The 21,281-nt window shown below is 39.4% G+C and overlaps 1 protein-coding gene across 1 annotated transcript in view; it reads right to left on the bottom strand.

Annotated features, from left to right (window-relative positions):
• LOC107688716 (collagen alpha-1(IV) chain-like) overlaps positions 1-21,281 on the bottom strand; it is a 73,044-nt gene that overhangs the window by 14,359 nt on the left and 37,404 nt on the right. Inside the window, exons 2-30 of the mRNA XM_016486451.1 lie at positions 10,880-10,939; positions 10,309-10,398; positions 9,334-9,378; positions 9,116-9,160; positions 8,943-9,005; positions 8,744-8,797; positions 8,602-8,628; positions 8,015-8,092; positions 7,820-7,882; positions 7,677-7,712; positions 7,538-7,576; positions 7,163-7,255; positions 7,012-7,047; positions 6,596-6,655; positions 6,019-6,054; positions 5,841-5,885; positions 5,714-5,746; positions 5,499-5,559; positions 5,372-5,407; positions 5,125-5,271; positions 4,811-4,888; positions 4,647-4,730; positions 4,494-4,564; positions 3,960-4,151; positions 3,624-3,792; positions 3,443-3,535; positions 3,236-3,340; positions 2,865-2,962; positions 2,608-2,758 (exon numbers count right to left, since the gene is read on the bottom strand). Coding sequence (XP_016341937.1) covers positions 2,608-2,758; positions 2,865-2,962; positions 3,236-3,340; positions 3,443-3,535; positions 3,624-3,792; positions 3,960-4,151; positions 4,494-4,564; positions 4,647-4,730; positions 4,811-4,888; positions 5,125-5,271; positions 5,372-5,407; positions 5,499-5,559; positions 5,714-5,746; positions 5,841-5,885; positions 6,019-6,054; positions 6,596-6,655; positions 7,012-7,047; positions 7,163-7,255; positions 7,538-7,576; positions 7,677-7,712; positions 7,820-7,882; positions 8,015-8,092; positions 8,602-8,628; positions 8,744-8,797; positions 8,943-9,005; positions 9,116-9,160; positions 9,334-9,378; positions 10,309-10,398; positions 10,880-10,939 — 2,188 coding nt within the window. The remainder of the gene's footprint in view (positions 1-2,607; positions 2,759-2,864; positions 2,963-3,235; positions 3,341-3,442; positions 3,536-3,623; positions 3,793-3,959; positions 4,152-4,493; positions 4,565-4,646; positions 4,731-4,810; positions 4,889-5,124; positions 5,272-5,371; positions 5,408-5,498; positions 5,560-5,713; positions 5,747-5,840; positions 5,886-6,018; positions 6,055-6,595; positions 6,656-7,011; positions 7,048-7,162; positions 7,256-7,537; positions 7,577-7,676; positions 7,713-7,819; positions 7,883-8,014; positions 8,093-8,601; positions 8,629-8,743; positions 8,798-8,942; positions 9,006-9,115; positions 9,161-9,333; positions 9,379-10,308; positions 10,399-10,879; positions 10,940-21,281) is intronic.

Raw genomic sequence — 21,281 nt, 5'->3', positions numbered from 1 at the left:
ACACATAAAACATATATAAACTTCATGGAATATTTATTTAGGAACATTTTTTCTTTTATTTAGGAACATTTCTTTTTTTTCACGTGTCAAAGTCACTTAGGCAACTACTTCTTTGACGAACTAGGGTAATTTGTTTTTCCAAAAAGTGGATATATACAAAAATATAAGACATACATAAAATAATAAAAAGTATTTATTAAAGCATTTATAAACTTAATAGTATATTTATTTAGGAAATTATTTTCTTTTATTTAGGATAGGCATGGGCCGGTATGAGATTTTGACAGTATGATAACCTTAAGCAAAAATATCACGGTTTCACCGTATCACGGTATTGTCGTTACAGCTTTAAAATGTGCTATTTTTAAATGACTGGGTAAAAAAAATAAAAATAAATTTTTTTCCACTGAACATAATATATTTTGTTTTTGAGCAACATACAGAATATTAGGAACAGTAGAATTTGTTTATTTTTTCTTTGATTTGTTTCCTAAAAAGAAGAAAAATAAAGACTGAGATCTTTTTAGTGTAATTTAATTTTAGTTATATAATTCATATACATATCATTTATTTCATTTCATATAATTTAGTTATATAATTTCATACACATAATTTGATTTAATAATAACCCAATTTGAAGCAAAAGCAGAATGTTCTGACTAGCTTTGTGAAATTATACTACATGCCTCGGCCGTCATACACACACGTGACTGACTGCTCGCTCGCACCAACAGGAGGAGGAGGGTCGTGTTACTCTCTACACTGCACTCAACCTGAGGGATTACTACACTTTCAGTCTTTGAGGAGACATGAAAAACAGCACATACCACAGGAACGGTATAATGGAAAATATTAGCGGTTTTGAAACCGTGACATTTTCAAATCGCGGTATACCTTGAAACCGGTATCGGCCCATGCCTAATTTAGGAAAAAAAATATATTTTTCACGTGTCACAATTCGAGTCCAGTCACTTAGGCAACTGCTTCATGGTACTCAATCAAGCAGTTGCGTTCATCATTGAGGCACGGAGGACCTTTCAGACCCTGTAGACCATGTTTGACCTTAGTATTTTCCGCTTCCTGCTGCAGTACTTGCAGGTCTAGCTGTTGGTGTAGACAGCTGCAAAAGAAAAGTACGTTTTTGAGTCAATATCAAGCACACTTTGAATTACTTGTGAATAAAAAAACAGTAACAGTAAAGTGCAGATCTGAAAACATAGAATATTGACATATAAACTGTAAATATATAATAAGAAGTGAAAAATAGCACTAGAAAGTAGGGATGCACCGATACCACTTTTTCCAGTACTCGCCCAATACCGATACTTTTATTTTTGGTACTTGCCGATACAGAGTACCGATACCAATATTTTCATTGCATTTGTAAATTTTTTAAATATTGGGTACAGAAACCAAAAGAGTATGTATAATGTTAGTTGGTTAACTTCATTTATCAAATAGATACAGTCAAACCAAAATTTATTCAGACACCTTCAACATTTCTCACATTATCACAGTTTATTCGCTATAGTTTAGAAAATGGTAATAAAATATGACAAGAACTCAAACTGTGTTAAACTGTGTCAGAACTATAAATACTTTGTCGGGTGACCCTTAGCCTTAATGACAGCTTGTAGTCTCCTGGGCATGCTGTCATAAATGGCTCAAGTTTCCCACTGGATCACTAACCTGTGGCAACATTCAATGCACTATTGAGTACTACTGTCCTACATTATAATGCATTAAGTGAAAAATAGCACTATAAGTACTGGTGAAACCACTTATTTTAGCAGAAATAAGTCTCAGAGTAAAATAAACACCAATATATGCCATTTAAGTACAATAAAACTATTATAAGGTCATAAAACTGACCAAAATTACACATATTTCACTATTTATGGCTTGATCATTTCAATAAATGGCTTAAGTTTTTCACTGGATCACTGTATAATGTTATATCAACCTGTGAAAACATTCAATGCACTATTAAATACTATTGTCCTACGTTATAATGCATTATTTGTAAAAAATGACCTAAGCATGGCTCACTAGATGCATCGGGCGTATGTCTAAAAATGGTCACTCTGTCGCTTGCGCTAGTTTTACCTGAACCTGAACTTGAACTGAACTTATGATCAAATATGATCAAATACCATCTTTCATGTCCAACTTTCACTAATTTATAGAAATCCTACGCAAACAACTGCTATCTCAACATTTAACACAACTATTCAACCATATAATGTGTGAGTTTCATTAACGTACCATTGTTTGTTTTGATGCTATTTCCATATTTGTGGGAGTAGGTAGGACCGTAAATCCGTACTTTACAAGATCCGGAAGGACGCTGAAGTTTGAAATGCACCAGGCAACTCCTGATTGGTCAGATGCCATGGTGTCACTATCTGTGACGAAGACTGATATCTGTTGATTGGCTGGGAGAAATCCACGTGCTTAAACGAGCTCACGGAGAGGCATGCAAATGCTATTGTGAATGGTCGATTAAGTTACCAAATATGGTTCTTCGCCCGATAAAGGTCTACCAGATTTACATCTGGTAAATAATCTATTCAAAAGTATTATGTGAAGCCAACACAGTAAATGTACCTTTGGTTCCCTGTAGTCCAGTTGGCCCAGTACTTCCCTCAGTTCCAGGAACCCCTGGCATTCCAGGATTACCCTTCTCCCCTGGAAATCCTGGCAATCCTGGCTGACCTATGGTACCTTTAGGACCAGGAAGACCCCTGCCAGGTTCACCCTGTATATGATAAAGTTTAGGCTCAATGAAAAAGTGATATAATTTTTTACCCTTTTCTATACAACCATAATACGTGAAAAAGTCTAAATGACATCCACCATCATACTTTTTGCCCAGGTGTCCCTGCACGACCAGGCAAGCCATCCTGACCTGGTCGACCAGGCTCTCCTGGAATCCCAGCAGAACCTGGAATCCCAGAGTATCCTAGAAGAGGGAAAGATGGACAGTTAGAAAGGTGATAGAGTCTAGATTAGATCATTGAAACTAATTTCACACCCATTTATGCAAAAGTAATTCTCACTACAGTCAGCCAGAATAAAGACTAACATGTGAATTCATGGAAACCTAGAATCTTTGCCACTATAGCTGTTTTATCAATGATGAACTTTAAGGTTTAATAGTTAAATGTGCAGAGTATTAGTGCATTTCACCTTAAAACAAAATTTGACACTTATAGACACTATATATGGCACTTGCCTTTTGGTCCTGGGAGCCCAGGAAGGCCGATTCCTGGCAGTCCAGGGTCACCTTTGTCTCCTGGGAGTCCTGAAACTCCACGTTCACCTGGAAAACCTGTGTCACCTGAGTGATAAAGTGAAAGAGACGTCAGTACAACCAGCTCTGCATCAGAGCACTGAGTCCAATTTTTGAGCAGGATGACACGCTAGCATAACCTGAATTTACCTTGAAGTCCAGGTCTGCCAGTCTCTCCACGAGGTCCTGGGGCACCCTGAGGTCCAGGTAAACTTATAGTTTTACCAGCTTCACCTTTAGCTCCTACAAAGATATTTGAGATTGTGATTGTTTTAAAGAACAGAACAATGACAACCAGTGGATAAGCACATTTTGTGTCTAAATCACTGACCTGGTAATCCTGGCCTTCCTGGTGAACCAGGCAAACCTGCTGAGCCTTTATCACCAGGTTCACCTGGCCGACCTATGCCTGCAAGACCTGGGGGACCTCTCTCACCCGGAGGACCGGGAAGACCACGATCTCCATCCAGGCCACGATCACCCTTAATACCAAATCTAGCCTAATCACAGAAAAAAAGATTTATGAATCAAAACAGCAGTTAGTCCATGGTTAATAAAACATTGCAGTATAGACTTTGGGATTCAGATACACTGTAAATTAGCTGTAAAAGTGGATTCAGCTATTTGTCAAGCCTGTTTTGGTGAATCTTTCAGACTTTGTACTCACAGGCTCTCCCTTTGGTCCAGGTTGCCCTGGCCAGCCATCTTTCCCTGAGAACCCATCAACACCTGGAAACCCTCTGTCTCCAGTAGTGCCAGGTAAACCCTTATCTCCTTTCAGCCCTGGAGCCACAAAGACATCACCAGGCTCACCTTGAGCACCAGGGGCACCCATTAAACCTGAAGAGCCACCTTGACCCTAAAGTTGAAGGACAAGCAAAAAGAAAAGTAAAATTTATATTGACAGGATTCTGTAGTGTTTACAGCCACATTTATATTGGTCACCAAGGGCGCCATAATGGAGGGGAAGGTTTGGATGATTCCAAGGGCCCGACAAGGTAGAGGGGACCCGAACATGATTTCTACGAAAGGGGAAAGGAGCGTGAAGGGGCACGAGTAAATATGCTCTTCATGGGGTCCAGAAACCATGGTGGCACCCCTGGTGGGTACAGTGCATTACTGATGCATTTGTGTCCAGGGTGCCACAAAAAACTGACATACTAAGTAATAAATGTTTAATTAGGATGGAAAATATACATACAGGAATTCCAGCAGGCCCAGGAAGTCCTGTCACACCCTTCTCTCCTTTACTCCCCGCTTGTCCGGGATAACCTAAAATGAAAACATCCAGCGTGATGCATAATCTCAGAAAGAACAAACATACCAAAACAAAGGCTTGCTCATTGCTTCTCACCTTGCTGACCCTTTGGCCCTGGAGGACCAGGCAAACCTGGTGGACCGAAAACAGTGCACTCTGTGCATGTTTCACCTTGATCACCTGAAAGAGCAGAAAAAAATCAAATTTTGATAAAAACCAAAACTACAGTAAACAAATGGATGATTGAATGACCTCCTCACCTTTCTGTCCTATCTCTCCTTGCAACCCAGAAGGTCCAGGAGGGCCTTGAGCTCCTTTTTCAATATTACAGTCTTCATCTAAAATAGAAATAACAACACCAGTGACACTTTGGAATGGACAATCAAAGGAACCACACAAGAATCTTTATACGTTTTGTCTCCTCACTACTAGCCTTTCACCCAATGGATTTAGTGAATATGTATATCTCGAGTCTCTCTTTACGATGACATGGTCACTCCATTCTTTCCATGAGTTTTTATGATATTACAGCATGACAAAAAAAAGAAGTTATTTTTGTTTAAGAGGTTCTTACTGATCTGTCCTGGCGGTCCAGGGGGGCCAGGTTGTCCATCAGCTCCTCTTGGACCTTCAAGAGACAGTCCATCAGCTCCTTTATCGCCCTTCTGGCCAATCTCTCCAGGGAAGCCAGGAGGTCCAGGAGGACCAGGAATATACCGGCCTGCAGTAAACCATGATAATTAAGAAAAAGGATAATTTTTGTAAACTACTACATTATGCCAACCTAATTCTAACAATTAATCAGAGTGTGCTTTTCTCACCTGGGGGACCAGGATCTCCACGTTCTCCTGGATAACCTGATGAATGAAGAAAACAGATGAACAAATAAAGACACTGCAGAATTCGACAGGACAACCGGATACTGACAAGACATTATGCAGACATCACCTGTCTCTCCTTCTGCTCCAGGGGGGCCAGAAGGACCAGGAGGGCCAGGACGACCACCACCCTGTAAGATAAATATTATAATTAGCCAAGACCAGTCCATAAGATTGTTCTAAGTGAATCAGGTGCGTAAGTAGTGTGTTGCTTTGATAGTCTTCAGTAGAGTTTCAGTACAGCAAGCATTATCTTAGTTTTTATGGAGTTGGATAACCACTTACATATCCTGGTGGTCCTCTTTCTCCTTTGTCCCCCTAACATGAACAAAAGCATAATAGAAATAAATTAAATAAAACAAATTTATATGTCTAGAGGCACATCATGACTTTTCAAGAAGTAGTTTCTTACCTTAAAGCCATCAAAGCCAGGAGTACCAGGGAAGCCCCGATCCCCCTATCACAATCAAAGTGATTTCAAAAGAATCTGATTCAAGTATTTGAAATAAGACAGTATGACTAACTACAATCAAATTTAACAAAAACACATTGCTGATGAGATCTGAAGTCACTGTTCAAGATCACCATACCTTTTCTCCATTCAGTGCCTCTTTCCCTGGTTTCCCCTTTGAAAACATAAAGTGAAGTTCAGATTTCACATAATATAAAATACTATCGTATGATGAGATAGTAGGTCAACAATCATTTCTAATAAAAAACAAGATGTACAGTGAGGCCTAAAAGACACTTTATGGCTTAAATGAATATGTTATTTAAGACTGATTATTAACCTTGAAATAGTGCACAAAGTAAATGAGTGACATTGATAATGTGGCTCTTTGTACAGAGGTTCAAGATGCACTATGAAGATGATCATCAGGTTTTATGCAAACTTGTGGAGTTCATGCAGCTTGAGTGCTGCAGTCTAAAGCAAATGTGGGACAAAGCAAATACTACAGCTTTCTCAAACTCTTAAAATTTTCTTCAGACTAACCTTTAACTTGTTGTGCTAACAATATAATTAATAAGTAAAAAAAAAAACCTCTTATTAAAATAGAAAAGCACATTTTCACTAGCGGTGTATGAAATTATAAGAGTTAAAGCTGACTGATTTATGCTAAGTGTATTTAATAAGTAAATATTTGTGTTGTTGTACAGGTCACTTACGATTGGCCCTGGTGGTCCTGGTTCACCTTTCATTCCATGTTGATGTGGTGCACAAAAACCCTTGGAAATGAGGGCAAAGGCAAAACTAATTGTTTTTGCTATACCCTTTTTCACAATACATATCGTTTCAAAGCAGCTATCATTAGACAAACTCAGAAAATCGAAGATTTAAACAAAGGTTACATTTTGTTTTGCAGGTCAGACATGCACACACACACACATACGTGTATTATTATTAGTAGTAGTAGTAGTAGTAGTATGTATGTATGTAATTACAAACTTGTATGATGTTATAATATATTTTAATATATACAAAATGTATAATAGAATTTATAATATTATTATAATTATAGAATTTATTCTGTACAATGTGGTTATATTTGTATTTGAGTCCACAATTTTGTGCGGCCACTTACCCTTTCCCCTTTCTCTCCTTTAGAGCCTATTTCACCCTAGAAAATATGCAAGACACATGGAACACTGAACAATGTAACTTAGATAAAAGAAATGTAGCCCCTATGTATCTGGACACTTAAAACACACGTAAAAATATTGATGATACCATACCGGTGTTCCAGGAATATAAATTGTTGTTCCAGGGCCTTCATGTTCCTCTGATCTCCCTGGTGGACCAGGGGGACCGGTTAAACCTTTTTCTCCCTGAAAAAAGAAACAGGACATGATTATGATAATTAGTGAGGCTAAACTTGTAAAGATGCCAATCAGCTTTGGTGATGCAACAGGTGGGGGCTGCAAATTGGGTACAGAGTTCGATGCTTATGCTTATTGTTTGTATCATATTGTCAGCTTCCAGTCATGTTCATTAGCAGGAAGTACTTAGGCAGATCTAGTTTATTACTTTGTGTTTGCCTGGCTGAAGCATATGCTGCAAGTGCCATAGGTTCTAATGCCAGATGTTTTTTTGAACCCGTGGTTCCTCACCTTTTGTCCTTTCTCACCCTCAAACGTCAGCTTGTCACCCTACAACAAGGACAGTTAAGACAGACTCTGGTCATTTCACTAAGTCTAGACCCAAATGTTATCAAATTTTCAAAAGATTTCAGATAAGTGGAACAGTTACCGGCTCTCCCTTTTGGCCAGGTTCACCAGGCCTTCCCTTCAAAGAAAAATTGCATGGTGTGAGATTCAGGAGCAAGTTCACTGGTGTTGGTTTGTTGTGCTTTAGGCTACAATTTAATTTAGATATTTTAACTTCAGACTTACTGGAGGTGCCACTGGTCCAGGTGGGCCGATTAGCCCTTGTTGTCCAGGATTACCTATTAGTCCCTAAAAAAGAAGAGAATAAGATAGAGTTTGGAAACAATGGAACATGTTAACGTATACAGACAAGACAGGAAGATATAAATGGTAAATGCATATGTTCAACATTAACACAAAGAGGTGCATTAAAATCCTTACTGGTGAACCAGGTTGTCCTGGCAAACCCCTGTCTCCTTTTTGAGGGATGGGTACTCCAGTAATACCACCTGGATCTCCCTATGAGAGGAAAATATGAGTGCACACAAACTTCACTCCACCATTTTCAAAACACGTCAATAACTAATGATCTATACTACTTAACATGAATGCTTTTTTTCATTATTAATATTATATCATTAGTGATGTCTTCTACCATATTACCACCATTTTATAAAAGCAACTATGCACTCAAGGCCGTATGTTATATTGATTTTACCATGGTTACAATTGTTTTAGACACTCTTCATGCTTCACGTTGTGCTTTCATTGTGTTTTTTTTTTTTTTTTTTTCAATTTTCAACCAGCTTTATATTGTAGTATAGGTAAATGATTAATGTGTACTCTTTTTCCATGTTACTGCACCCAGATATTAAAAAAAACATGTGTTTCTGCTTCACATACAGCCAAGTGTAATTAAAAGCCAATGGTGAATTGCCTCTTTAAGAACACCCCATACTTGTGGTAAAATCACTGTAATATATGGCCGTTCATGACTTGGCAAAACTAAGTTAGAATGTGCTCTGTACCTTTACTCCCTTCAAACCTGGAATGCCCTGAGAAAGATTCAGAATAATATTTGTTAAATTGGGAATCTTTTGTTGGACTGGATTAACAATATATAGTGACTTATAACACATAATGTTACACATGACATAAAACTACTCATACCGGTGGTCCCTGCACTCCCAGAACCCCTGGAATTCCGTCAAAACCACGCTCCCCCTGCAAAACACAAAATAAATCCTCTATTCAAACCCACTCAGGATATTCTGAATAATTTAAGACTGTTGAAGTAGTGGCTCATCCCAATAGGCTCACTTTGCATTTTAAGGATTAAAAAATTCATAAAACAACAAACATGGTGTACCTTTGTTCCATTGCAGCCTGGGATTCCATGAGGTCCTGGTGCACCTTCTAGACCTGGAAGACCCTGCAGAAAATCAAAGCAATAGCAGAAGCATACAGAGATGCAGAAAGTTTATGTTTTTCCTAAAATTTATTAATGATGATCCATTTTCTTTGAAAAGAAGTTCAACTTACTGGAATACCTGGGCGTCCTGGGAAACCAGCCACACCGGGTGGGCCCTACAAGAAGAAAAATGTCTATGATAAATAATGCTGTAAAAGTTAATTGTATATACAGTGTTATAGTGTTGCTATTATGTAAAATTAATTAATTTTTTATTTAGCTGCCTTACAGAATATGACTATATTATAACATACGATATTTATTTAGCATGATATTTATGGACACGTACTCTGTTTCCTTTAAGTCCTGGAGCTCCTGGCTCGCCTGAATCTCCCTGGGGGAACACAGAAAAACATATTGAAAGAACACTGCAATTCATGTTTGCTTTTGCTAATTTGCATTTGCTAACTAAGGTCATTACTTAGTTAGTCACCTTGCTGTTATAACTATACATAAATATAGGGTTATGTATAGCTATAACACCAAAGTGTTTGTCACCATTTGTAAAATGGTTGGTACCCTCAGGCACGGGGCCCTGTTGCACCCCCCTCCCCAGGATGGCCCTGGCTGCTGCTGTTGGTTATTGCTGTAGTTGTAGATTATTGCTGCTGTTGCTGCAAAGCAAGTACCAGAACTTGCTGCCAATACGGTGCTGAGAGTATTTCAGACATACTGCTGCTGCACAAGTAGCATATATAATAACCTGAAGCAGATCTATACAAGTGGAGCTGGGTAAGGTGGAGTGTTTCAGAGGAACTCTGAAAGCGCACTGCGAACTGCTCTAGTGAATGCTAACCAGCTATTTAAATGTAAAGCAGTAAGCTAATTGGCTGCATATGCAACATGAACCAACTAGCTTGAGCCAAGTAGTGTAATGCTTTGAATATCATCAGTTTGCATAAATGACCCATCAGCCTGCGTCATGTAGAGTTTCACGACAGGACTTGGCATTTATGAAACTTTTCATATGTTACAAATGTATTATATGCTAAACTTTTGCTTACAAATGTACAAAATAAGTATTGTTCATTGTTAGTTCATTTTAGCTTACTAAGTCACTTCTTTGGGTAATGTTTTGTACTTAGCTGGACTAATGTGTGCTTCTAAAAAAATAGCCGGTTCCACACATACTGTGTGAGGTGAGGCATTTTCATTACGGCATTTTTCATTACTGTACTTGTATGTAGGACACACGCACTCTCAAAAAGGGACATTTTGGATAGCTAATTGTCTTTTAAACTTCAAAATCAGTATAGTACTTTACCTTTGGTCCCATTGGCCCTGGGGGACCCTCAGGCCCTGGTAATCCAGGAAATCCCACGAGGCCCATCAAACCAGGGAGCCCAACCTCACCCTAATAAGGATGAACAAAAGATGATGACTGAAAATAAATTAGTGTTATCCACCTTTTCTTCATAAAGCAGCATTTTTCACATAGCAAATTCCATATGCATCCCCCATACACATTCACTGATGATCTTATAGGACAGAGTATATGCTGTTAACATAACCACACCACTAGATGGTGCAAAAAATCCTTCTATGTAAGATTAGTGCTCTGACATTAGGAAAAACATCCAAACTGTAATATGGCACACGTGGGTGTTTACAGTGCATCCAAAATATACAACAACTTTTCATAACCCACTTGATCCCTATTCTAATCTTCACCTTCACAACCCCCCACCCCCCCCGCCTATTCCTATTCTAATTCAACCTCTTTTTTTCTGAGGATCATATATAAATAAATGACTTTTATAAGTGAGTTAATGCAAGTGAAGGTATCTGACAGAAACAATAATTATAAAGGAGCAATCAGAGGAAAACATACTCACCTTCGCACCTTTAACACCACTGCAGTCACATCCACCACATGAAGACCCTGAGCATCCACCCTGCAAGCAGAACATAACTGTCAAGTTCCACACTGAAGGAGGCAGTAAACACATAATATTGGCATCAGCAACAGGTTCATAAGAGTAGATGTCTTTCAAGAACAAGAGCTTTGGACCACATTATGGGTGACATAAGGGTGGCATCAGACCAATAAGTCAAAACTGGTGGAATATACTAATGATAAGAAATTAACATGACACATTAATAACAGCTTGCATATATGCGGACAATTTTTGATGTATACTTTGAAAAATGTAAATAAGAAAGTTGAGCTTAAAGACGTGACTGCTGTTTCTTTGCTTACATTGTGCAGTTTTGTCTCCTTTTTACTATGATTACTTCTCTTACAGTAACAGGTAAGATATTTAAGATATTTTTGCCTAATAAGCCACATACCACATACAATATTTACAGAGAACCTGTCTACATAGATTTCACTCAGCCAAAACATTTTGTAAGATTTCAGTTAGATGTACACAGGTTGCTCTTTTTGTGGTGATCCTAATGAAACTGCACTTGATATTTTTTGGGTATTTTAAAGGGGCAACATGCACAACAACACCAGTGCAAATAACGCAGTTAACCATAAAGTGAAGTAATAGTAGTCTGGATGATTTATTCCTGCATCCGCGCAGTTTTGGGAAACAACTAACTAACAATTCCAACATTACTAACTTGCCTACATTTTCAATAGCTGAAAATGACCTCAATTGCTTTCAAAACAGTGTAGCTTTTCCAGAAACAATCTACTTTTCCCAACGATTATTGGTGTGAGTGACGCAACCAAGAGCCACTGTACACTGTAAACTTGTGCAAGCAACTTCTCTTCTGAACGAGCAGACTTAAACAAACAAACAACCTTATTAGCTTTCTTTCCAATGTAGCGCTTCTCTCTTTTCATAATTAACATTGGAAAGTCTGATTCTTTGTAATAAATCAGTTTGTTCGGAGGATTCCTGTAAATAAATTAATAAAATATTTAAAGATTGAGTTCAATTGTTCTGTTATTTTACAGTTAGTTGTGTAGATATAAGTTAAAGGAATGTTAAATAAGGTAAAATCACAGCTGATATTTACATGGAAAAGGATGGTCAAGTCAAGCCTACTATTATACAAGTATGCACTGTATAGTATGTTCAGTATACTCATATACATGTATTCCTCACATTTTAGCAAATGTAGTAGATCATCATCCTTGTGTTCGATGCAGGACTATTGTCTCAGGCCCTGGGATGAGGCGAGACAGCTATGGTTCCCTAATCATTCATCCCAAAAGAGAGAGGTCCCGTGAATTTTAGCAATTAGAACTGATGTATGCAGAAAATCTTCATACCACACACAATATGCTGCATACATATATACATTACATGTGTATGTTACCGTGAAGATAAAACAGGTAGTTGGCATGCATACAGATTGTTTGGTCTATCTTGAAAGATGACAGATACCATAGAGAGGGACCTGTAAATTCAAACAGGGGCATCAGGCCAAGAATTTAACAGACCTGTTCTGCTGTTAAGACTCAAATAAAGACCTCTAAAGTCCTACTAGATATCACTAGATGGACAGCTGGTCTAAGCATGATACTGGACCCTGGGAACCCATTTCTTCCATCCACGCATCCCTCTATCACTGCAGCCATTCTCTCGCTCACGTGTGAGGCAGGCAGCCAAATGTCTGCACATCTGGAGAAGCAGGCCTGGCGAGGACTAGCACCAGCTGCCGGGGTCGGCCTGAGACCGTGCTGCCCCCACCCGTGAGCCCTCCTAAAGGCCTAACTGAATCAACATGTGGGTGCTAAGGACCATGAGAATCACTGCTTTCGGTCTCAAATATCGCCTCTGGCGTGACCCGCTCTAGCCATTTCTACAAAAGTCCGCCATCCCTGGAGTGTCATTTCTGTATGTGAACAGGCCGAGCTCTGGCTACAACGTTAGATCTGACATCCCTAATGCAATCTCAGTGCCAATGAGAGACATTCTTCCAGCAATTCACAGTCTAAAGTGTTCCTTTTCTGCAAGGGAACTGGATGTCTTGTAAGGAAAATACCCACACACACACTATCACACCTGTTTTTGAACTGTTTAACATAGTGCTGACCTACTTCTTAACAGTCACTCAGTCCATTAAAACAAGTAGGCACTTTCCAGTAACACTTTGGCATTTCAGGACTTTTTAAAGAATTTTTGAGAAACACAAATGCTATGTTTTTGTCGTCAACACTATTAAATGGGTAGTATGAAAAGTAGGTCATTTAAGCGTGTGCCATCGTGACTGTATCCAACAATTAAAATAGTATAGCAATGCCATTATAATGTGATAATTTGACTAAATTGTACTAAATTTCTAATTACTAAAACACAAAGTTAGTTTAGATATTTTACTTTTTTGGGCAATACTGTTATTGCATGATTTCCCTCTCATTATTATATTATATTATATTATATTCAGGGTTTGAAATTAACACCCGCCAACCCGCCAAATGCGGGTAAAAATCAGCTGTGGCGGGTAACGCTGTCAAATCACTAGCCAATTTGGCGGGTTACTTTTCGTAAATTATGTTCACTCATTCATTTCTTAGGGAAGTTCATGCAGGCCAAATCTGTGCAGGTTTAGCGCAAATACTGAACTCGTGAGACATCATGACATTATCGAGTATATTGCAAAAGCTAAACAAAACACACGCGACGTGATGAAGTCTGGTTAGACCAACACAGGCTTTAGTGCGCGTGCGCTTTTAGAGTGGTTCTTTCACTGCATGATTCAGTCTATTAATATGCATTAAGAATGATCACATAATTCAAGATAAGGAGGCAGAAAACGTATATATTTATATCAATTCATATAGTTAATCAATATCACACAAAGAGTCCGTTTTTTCTTAAAAAATCAGCATGGTTACAAATGTGATATTTATTTTATACAACAGTTCAATAAACAATAAGTTAATATCAAGAGACTTATGTTTTAGACACCATATTGGCTGTTTTTACGCTATTTCTGTGCTATATCGCCAACAAAAAAAAACATTCCAAACACAGCCACAGTACTGTAACGTCGAACGTGACTGACTGAAAGGGAACGTCTAGGTTACTTGTGTAACCCTCGTTCCCTGAAGGAGGGAACGGAGACGTTACGTTCCGTCGCCACAGTTGCTGTACCACCGCTGTACGGTCGGGGCACATAGTCTCGGCTCCTCAGCGAAAAACTGATGTGCGTTTGCACGCGCTCTCCTTTTATACCCGCGCTGCGGGGCGGGGTGCGCGTGGCGAAACACGCACGCCAACTGTCATTGGCTTGTTTAGTTAACACTCGAAGGTGATTGGTCTATCGAAGCGATATCCCAATTCGTCAGTCTCGACTGACGTAACATCTCCGTTCCCTCCTTCAGGGAACGAGGGTTACACAAGTAACCTAGACGATATCAGCACAACACACTCAGCAAAATATTGTCTAATTATCTTTATTGATAAAATCACAGAAAATATTGAGATATTATTTTTTGTCAATATCGCACACCCCTAGTACTGACAAAATGATTTGCAACAGTCGCTTTGTCATGCCCAGTGTAGACGGCCTCAAACTGTTGGTGTATTTCTGTCTTTTTTTTTGGCTAGTAGAAGTTATAAATGGCCGGTAACTTAAAAATTTAGTAGCCAAATTGGCTGGTGAGTGAAAAAGTTAATTTCAATCCCTGATTATATTATATTATATTATTTTATAGACCTTATTTCAGCAAGGTGAGAAAACCGGTAGGATAATATCAGTCCAATTTCAAAATTTTTACAGAAACAGTCTGTTACCAAATATAAATGATTAAATACATTTTTGAATGAATTGTTTATTTTATTTAATTATATTTTAAATAAGCTACACTACCATTCAAAAGTTTGTGGTCATTAGATTTTTATTTTTTTTAACAAAATGAATAAATTTATGGGTGCATTAAACTGATCAAAAGTGACAATAACGATATTTATCATTTGTTACAAAAGACTTCCAACTCATTGTTCTATTGCAATTTCTATTAATTACAGATTCCTGGCAAATATGTGCAGCAAATCAGAATATTAGAATGATTTCTGAAGGATCATGTGACATTGAAGACTGGAGTAATGATGCTGAAAATTCAGGTTTGCATCACAGGAATAAATTACATCGTAAAATATATTCAAACAGAAAACAGTTATTTTCAATTAAAATATTTTGACTGTATTTTTGATTAAGTAAATGTATCCTTGGCAAGCATAAAATAACATAGATTTTGAACAGTATGTCCAACTAGTTTCAAGAATGTAAACTTGAGTTTTGTACCCTATTTGTGGAAAGTGGTCATAATTCATTCATCCTGTTAGAAACAACCAGCAGATCTCTGAAGGCCAAAGTCAGATCTGTTGAGGATCAGACATTCCAGTTTCTCCAATGCATGACTGAGGTCAGATCCCACCCCTGCCGACATGCATGAGTAGTGTGATCTCTGTACATGAGTATATATTGCTTTATCGTTCGAATGTATGTTTTAGCACTCAGAGATCCTGCGATATCGTCCGGTTCAGACCACAGTGTGCTAATCTGCAGCCTGGATCAGCACAGCAGGGGGACTGCTTTGAAATGGGAATTTTGTTTTTCCTTCCCGGGTCAGTCTTGCATCCCAACAAACCCAAACATGACATGAGCAGAAAAATAGCAAAAGCAGACAAGAGTGCTGATAAAACTCTTAACAAGTAATGCTTTTTATAGATGTGAAAATATGTGAATGCTTAAAAGTCATTGCTTTCAAAGGCATTATCGTGAGATTTTGTGTTTGGCCTGTGATACATAAACCATCTCTCTTCTGGTTTTGTCTAGGGTGTCTCTGCATTGCTCTCAGAACAAACAACCCGTGAAAGTAATACAAATCAAGCTGGCGTGAAAACACAAAGACACAACTTGTCCTCACCTTTACCTCTGTGCTGGTTTCTGGTACAAAAAGTGAGATATTTGACACCATCAGTGTGAAAGGAGGCTGTTTTATAAACCCTAATGTAGTTTATTTGGCTTTTAGAACTGATTTGCTAATATTTTGAATGGAACGACTTAGATAATTGGTTTCAGGCTTCGACAGATTGTATAATAAACATGTATAGACATTTATTTCTAAATGAACTATGATTTTTAGGCTCTTTGAGAAAAATAAATAAATGTTGGACTGACTTGTTTTCCATGAATGCATGGAAACAAATGATTAATCAATTGAAACAAACTGATTTGAATTGCTTGTTTTGTTGTGTGTGCCAGTTTCCATTTCTAACATTTGTTTTTCTTCTCTTGCCTCCCTTGAGCTTGTTGTGTTCACATTTATGAATGTGATGTGAATGTTTGGGATGCAATGGGGAAATTCAGATACAGAGAAATATAAATACCACTATGATTGACTAATTACTCCATCAATGGGACACTAGCCACCTGCACTGCTAAAATAAATTATTTTCTTATTTACCATTTTACCATTTGTTTACTCATTTTGTTTTCTAGTGCAAATATCTAAAGATTCAAGATATAAGCCAAAAGAATAATATGAGATATGAAGTCTTGTTTTCTGAAAAAATTTATCAAAATGAAGTGAGTATAAACTTGAAACAAGAAAAAAATATCTACCGTTTGGGTAAGAAAAATAAACTTAATTCAAAGGGAAAACAAGTATATTTTTCTGACCCATTGACATATTTTTTTTCTTGTTCTAAGCTTAAGTTATTTTATTTTGGTAGTTTCTCCCCCCAGAAAAATTTGATAATTTTTGTAAATTGTTTCATCCACCTTGTTACACTTGGTGGTGTTCCCATTCAAAAATGCTACAAGAAATTGCTTATAAATCTCTCCTTATGCTATATTATTATCATATTGGATTCAATCTTTTTATCAGCATGTTTTCTTTAAATTAGTACAGGTTTCTATTTATTTACTTTTATTTATTTTTTGTTTTCTTTTGGAACTGATTGGTTGTAGACATCATTGATCTGAGCATATGCACATCAATGTTAAGTGAACATAATTAAAATTATCCATGAATAGTGTTTTTTTTTTTTTTCACTCAAAAACTGAGGAGCTTAAGCTCAGATAAATGATCACTACTACTACCAAAATTAAATACAAAACCTGTGCTAATTGAAAGAAAACATGCTAAAAAACGGTTTAATCCAAGTTTAGGTGATAATATGGCATAATGCAGTGGTGGGCCGTCAGGGCCAGCAAAGCCTTCTCTGCTGGCCTAAACACTTTCAGAATCACTGATTTAGTTTAATATATTTTTCCACAAATGTGTATTAAATTATTTCCAATAGTCTATTCTCTTCATTTCATAGCTTTTCTCTTGGTTGCACTGCTTCCAGCAGTGTATGTTTATATTAGAGCTTTTATCCAATCATATTTCAGCAATCGTGTTGCCAGGGTCAAAGAAATCTGCCTTAAGGCCTTCCGAATCAACAGTGCAGGCGTCTGTTAGCTTAAATCAATGGCAATGAAACCGTTGCTTTAACCAATCAGATTTCGAGTTGGCAGCACCAGGGCCATCTAGCTGGCTAACGATAACGTCAGCATTTTCTCGTCCTTTGATTGGATGGTCAGCATACTAGCTAGCAAACAGCATCACTGTAAATCATTTTATTAAAACTTAGTAAAACTTTTATTACTGTTTCTCAGGTTTAGATTGTCAGTGCATTTTGAAAAAATATTTACCTACTATATTTAGTAAATCTAAAAACAGTAGTCCTAATGACTGCGAAAAACAACCACACACCTCCTCGGCACCGGCTCTGTGAAAGACTCGTGAAGATGAAAAACCACTAGAGTATGGTAGGTTAATTTTCATTTTTGACTCTTTTATCGCTTGATGCGTTGTATGCTGATGTTATTTGCGCGATATAAAGCCAGGTTTAAGTTTCCGTAAGAATATCTCAGTTTCCCGAGTGGAGCTGTATTAACCGGTCTTTTCCTCCGGCCGCAGCGCTGCTGGCAGAGGCAGACCAGCGGGGAGATGACAGTCACAGAGGTACGTTAAAACACATCTATACACTTTTCTTCATTGTCTTGTATGAATTATTATAATGTTACTTGCTCACTTTCCTAGTAAAGCTGTGCTAACCAGTATTTTCCTCCCGCAGTGCGCTGGCAGACCGGCGGGGAGACTCGTGAAGACGAAGTCAAGAAGTAAGAGAACATTAAATTGTTAGGTCAACTTTAAAACACATGTAATCACCTTATTTGTTTTATACCAATGCTATCTGTAAGGTGTAAATGCGTTTGGGTGAATACATGTCTGTAAGAACATCGGATGGACTGTATCTGTGTCATTTTGTTAGGTTAATGCTTCAGCTACAGATGATGTGTTGCGCAATTGTTAATTGTGTTTCTTTCTATAGTAATGACATTCATTCTCGCTACATAAGATACCTGTCTGTTATGTAGTGCCCTGTTATACTGCATTACTGTGTAATATTTATGGTTTCTATAGCCGTGGCATCATTATGATGGTATGAAGAGATGGATTAATTCATGTAGGACCCCACTGAAGGCCTAGGTGTAAAATGCACGGCCCGCCACTGGCATAATGAGAGAACACCAAATTAGGTAAAGAGTTTTCAGCATAGCACAAGGGTTGAGAAAAAATAAGACATTTGTACTGGAAAGCAAGACAAAATCCTGTTATGTTCTTAACCATTCCGCAAATCAGCCGAATAGGTGAAACTGATGGGTAAATTATGTTTCATATATTTTAAACTAAAAAAAAAAAAACAGCATGTGTACATGCTCTTTAGAGTTTGAAAACATTTTCTGAGAGTTATTGTAAAATCATCAGATCTTAAAAAGATAAAGGTTAAGGAGGAGTGGGAAGTATGTGTTCAATTAAAGACTGCAGGGAGGGTGTTTTAGGGAGGGAGCATTTAGAGGCCACTTTGAGGCGACACTCGGTATTTTAACTTAATGAGTGCAGATAGCAAGAGCAGGGGCGTGTAAAATAGTCAAAAAGATTGTGAAATGAAGCCCCTAAATCCCTGAGGTACAAACAGTTTGGGTGGATTCTGTCGGTCTGGCTTCCCTCCATGTGTATTTCAGCACTGAGAAGCCAGTACAGACTTGCTTTTGCTTAAACAGTGTGGAAGACAGATGTAATGTATAATGTATGTAAGAATGAGAGAGAGAAACAGCCTGTGTCATATGTCAGATGGGTCTTTCTTTTTGACAGGATACAGCAGTGGAAAGAAGGAAGACTGATACCAGCTGTCCAGTAAAACTAACAGTTAGTGTATAAAATCATTCACGTCATATACATTATGTAACAGAGAGAACATTTCTTGTTAATCGCATCTGGCGACTTGACACATTAATCTAAAATATAACCTGAAAGGTCAGCAAATGCTATTTACTAAGGCTTTAATTGGGAGCACACAGTTATAACAAGTTAACCTTATTTTATAATTTATCAATAGATCTTTTGCCTGGGCAGAAGCATCACATGAATCTTGCCTTGGGTAAACCTTAAAACACTTTTTTTTTTCTTCAAAATCACTGCATACTGCCTAAAAGCTACAGTCCACAACAGCACGATGCATTAAAAATATATCAGGGATCAGCTTGCTTTCCTAAAACCAGGGGCCGGGGCCCATTACGGGGCCTTGAAAAACTTTATTATTTAATTAAGTTAAGTTCCCCTTTAGGAACTCGAGCTGTGTCAAAACACTATGGGAACACCTTCAGCGTGACCATGCACTGAATCACGTGTGTAATCAGTCCAATGGATGGGCAAGTCGTCACGGGCGGGGTGACGTAGCAACCACCGCTTAAAAGCACGTGCGGTGGATACAGCAGCAGCTTTCTGTCATTCAGCAAGCACTTTGTGTGTGTGTGTCAGTCTCTATCAGTTTGTGAGTCTTATTTAGTGTTGTCTGTCCCTCACTTAAACATGCCAAAGTCGAACGATAAGACAAAGCATTTGGGCGAGAGCAGACAGCGTTTCAGGCTGTGCGTTGTCTGCTTGGGAGCGAAGCACATAGAGTCAGCTCTCGAGTGTCTGCTGCTGCGTACGCTTCGCTCCCGGAAGGCTCTCTTTGACGAGGGAGCCTTCACCAGCGTTCCTCGCGGTGCTGGCCCCTGTACTCGAGGGGATCGCAGATGGACCTGGTGGAGGGAATGGAGACGGGCGAGTCCCTTTCTTCTTCCTCACCCACCAGATCCAGTGCCCGCTCTCTGGGATCGGAAGCCCACTCCGCGGTTACTTCCCCCCGGGGAGAGGGCTCGACGCTCCGCCTGTCTTTCTCCAGGAGGTTGATGTGGAGGGCGTCGATGAGGACTCGCCCCCTCAATCGCCCCAGTATAAGGAGCTGTTGGAGGTGGTCACTCGTGCTGTGGCCAAGCTGAACATCGAGTGGCCCACCGAGAAAGAGGCTGAGCCGCAGAAAAGCAAGCTAGATGAACGCTTTCTGCGGAGCAAGCCACCACCTCCACGTCGGAGCCTGCCTTTCTTCCCTGACCTCCACACCGAGGTGTTGAGGTCGTGGGCTAGACCATTCTCTGCCTGTATCTTCAGTCCCGCCTCCAGTCATTATGCCAACGTGGCGGGGCTGAGTGATCATGGTTACAGGGTGATGCCCCTGGTTGAGCAGATGCTTGCGAGCTATCTGTCCCCTGGCGCGGCATCGTCCCTGAAGGCTCCGGCACTGCTCTCCAAGCCACTGCAGACCACCTCAGCGCTGGTGGGCAAGGGGTACACGGCAGCGGGTCAGGCTGGCGCTTGCTTGCACACCATGGCGGTGTTGCAGGCTTACCAAGCCGACCTGCTAAAAGAGCTGGATGAGGGCGAGGAGATTAAGTCTGAGGATATCACAGAGCTCAGACGAATCCGCTGATCTGTCTCTCCGTGCCACCAAACAGACTGCACGAGCCATCGGCAGGTCTATGAGACACCTGTGGTTGATATCACCCTGTCTGATATGAAAGAGGACGCCCTTCCTCCTGGACGCCCCGCTTGCGCCTTCTGGCCTGTTCGGCGACGCCGTTAATTCTGTCGCCGAGAGGTAACAGGAGGCTCGTAAACAAGCGGTTCCTCCCTCACCGCTCTCTGGCTCTGGGGGCTGCCAGGCGGGAACAACCCCCTCCGTGTACCAGATCCTCATACAGGGAGGTACAGAAACAGAGCGGCGACTCCCGTGCTCCCCCGCGTTGGGACCAGGAGCCCCAGCGACACTCTAGACCGGGGTCTTCTAAGACAAAGCCAGATCTGCGGCCCATTCTTACATCTAAGAAGGCCTCGGCCAAGAAGTCCTTATGCTTGTGGCTCAGGACTTCTGAGGGCAGGCCCTTCTGGAG

This window comes from Sinocyclocheilus anshuiensis, unplaced genomic scaffold (assembly GCF_001515605.1).
Source record: "Sinocyclocheilus anshuiensis isolate Anshui unplaced genomic scaffold, SAMN03320099.WGS_v1.1 scaffold9, whole genome shotgun sequence".
NCBI classification, from domain to species: domain Eukaryota; kingdom Metazoa; phylum Chordata; class Actinopteri; order Cypriniformes; family Cyprinidae; genus Sinocyclocheilus; species Sinocyclocheilus anshuiensis.
The sequence above is the reverse complement of the archived record's forward strand: the minus strand, read 5'-3'. Positions and strand labels throughout refer to the sequence as shown.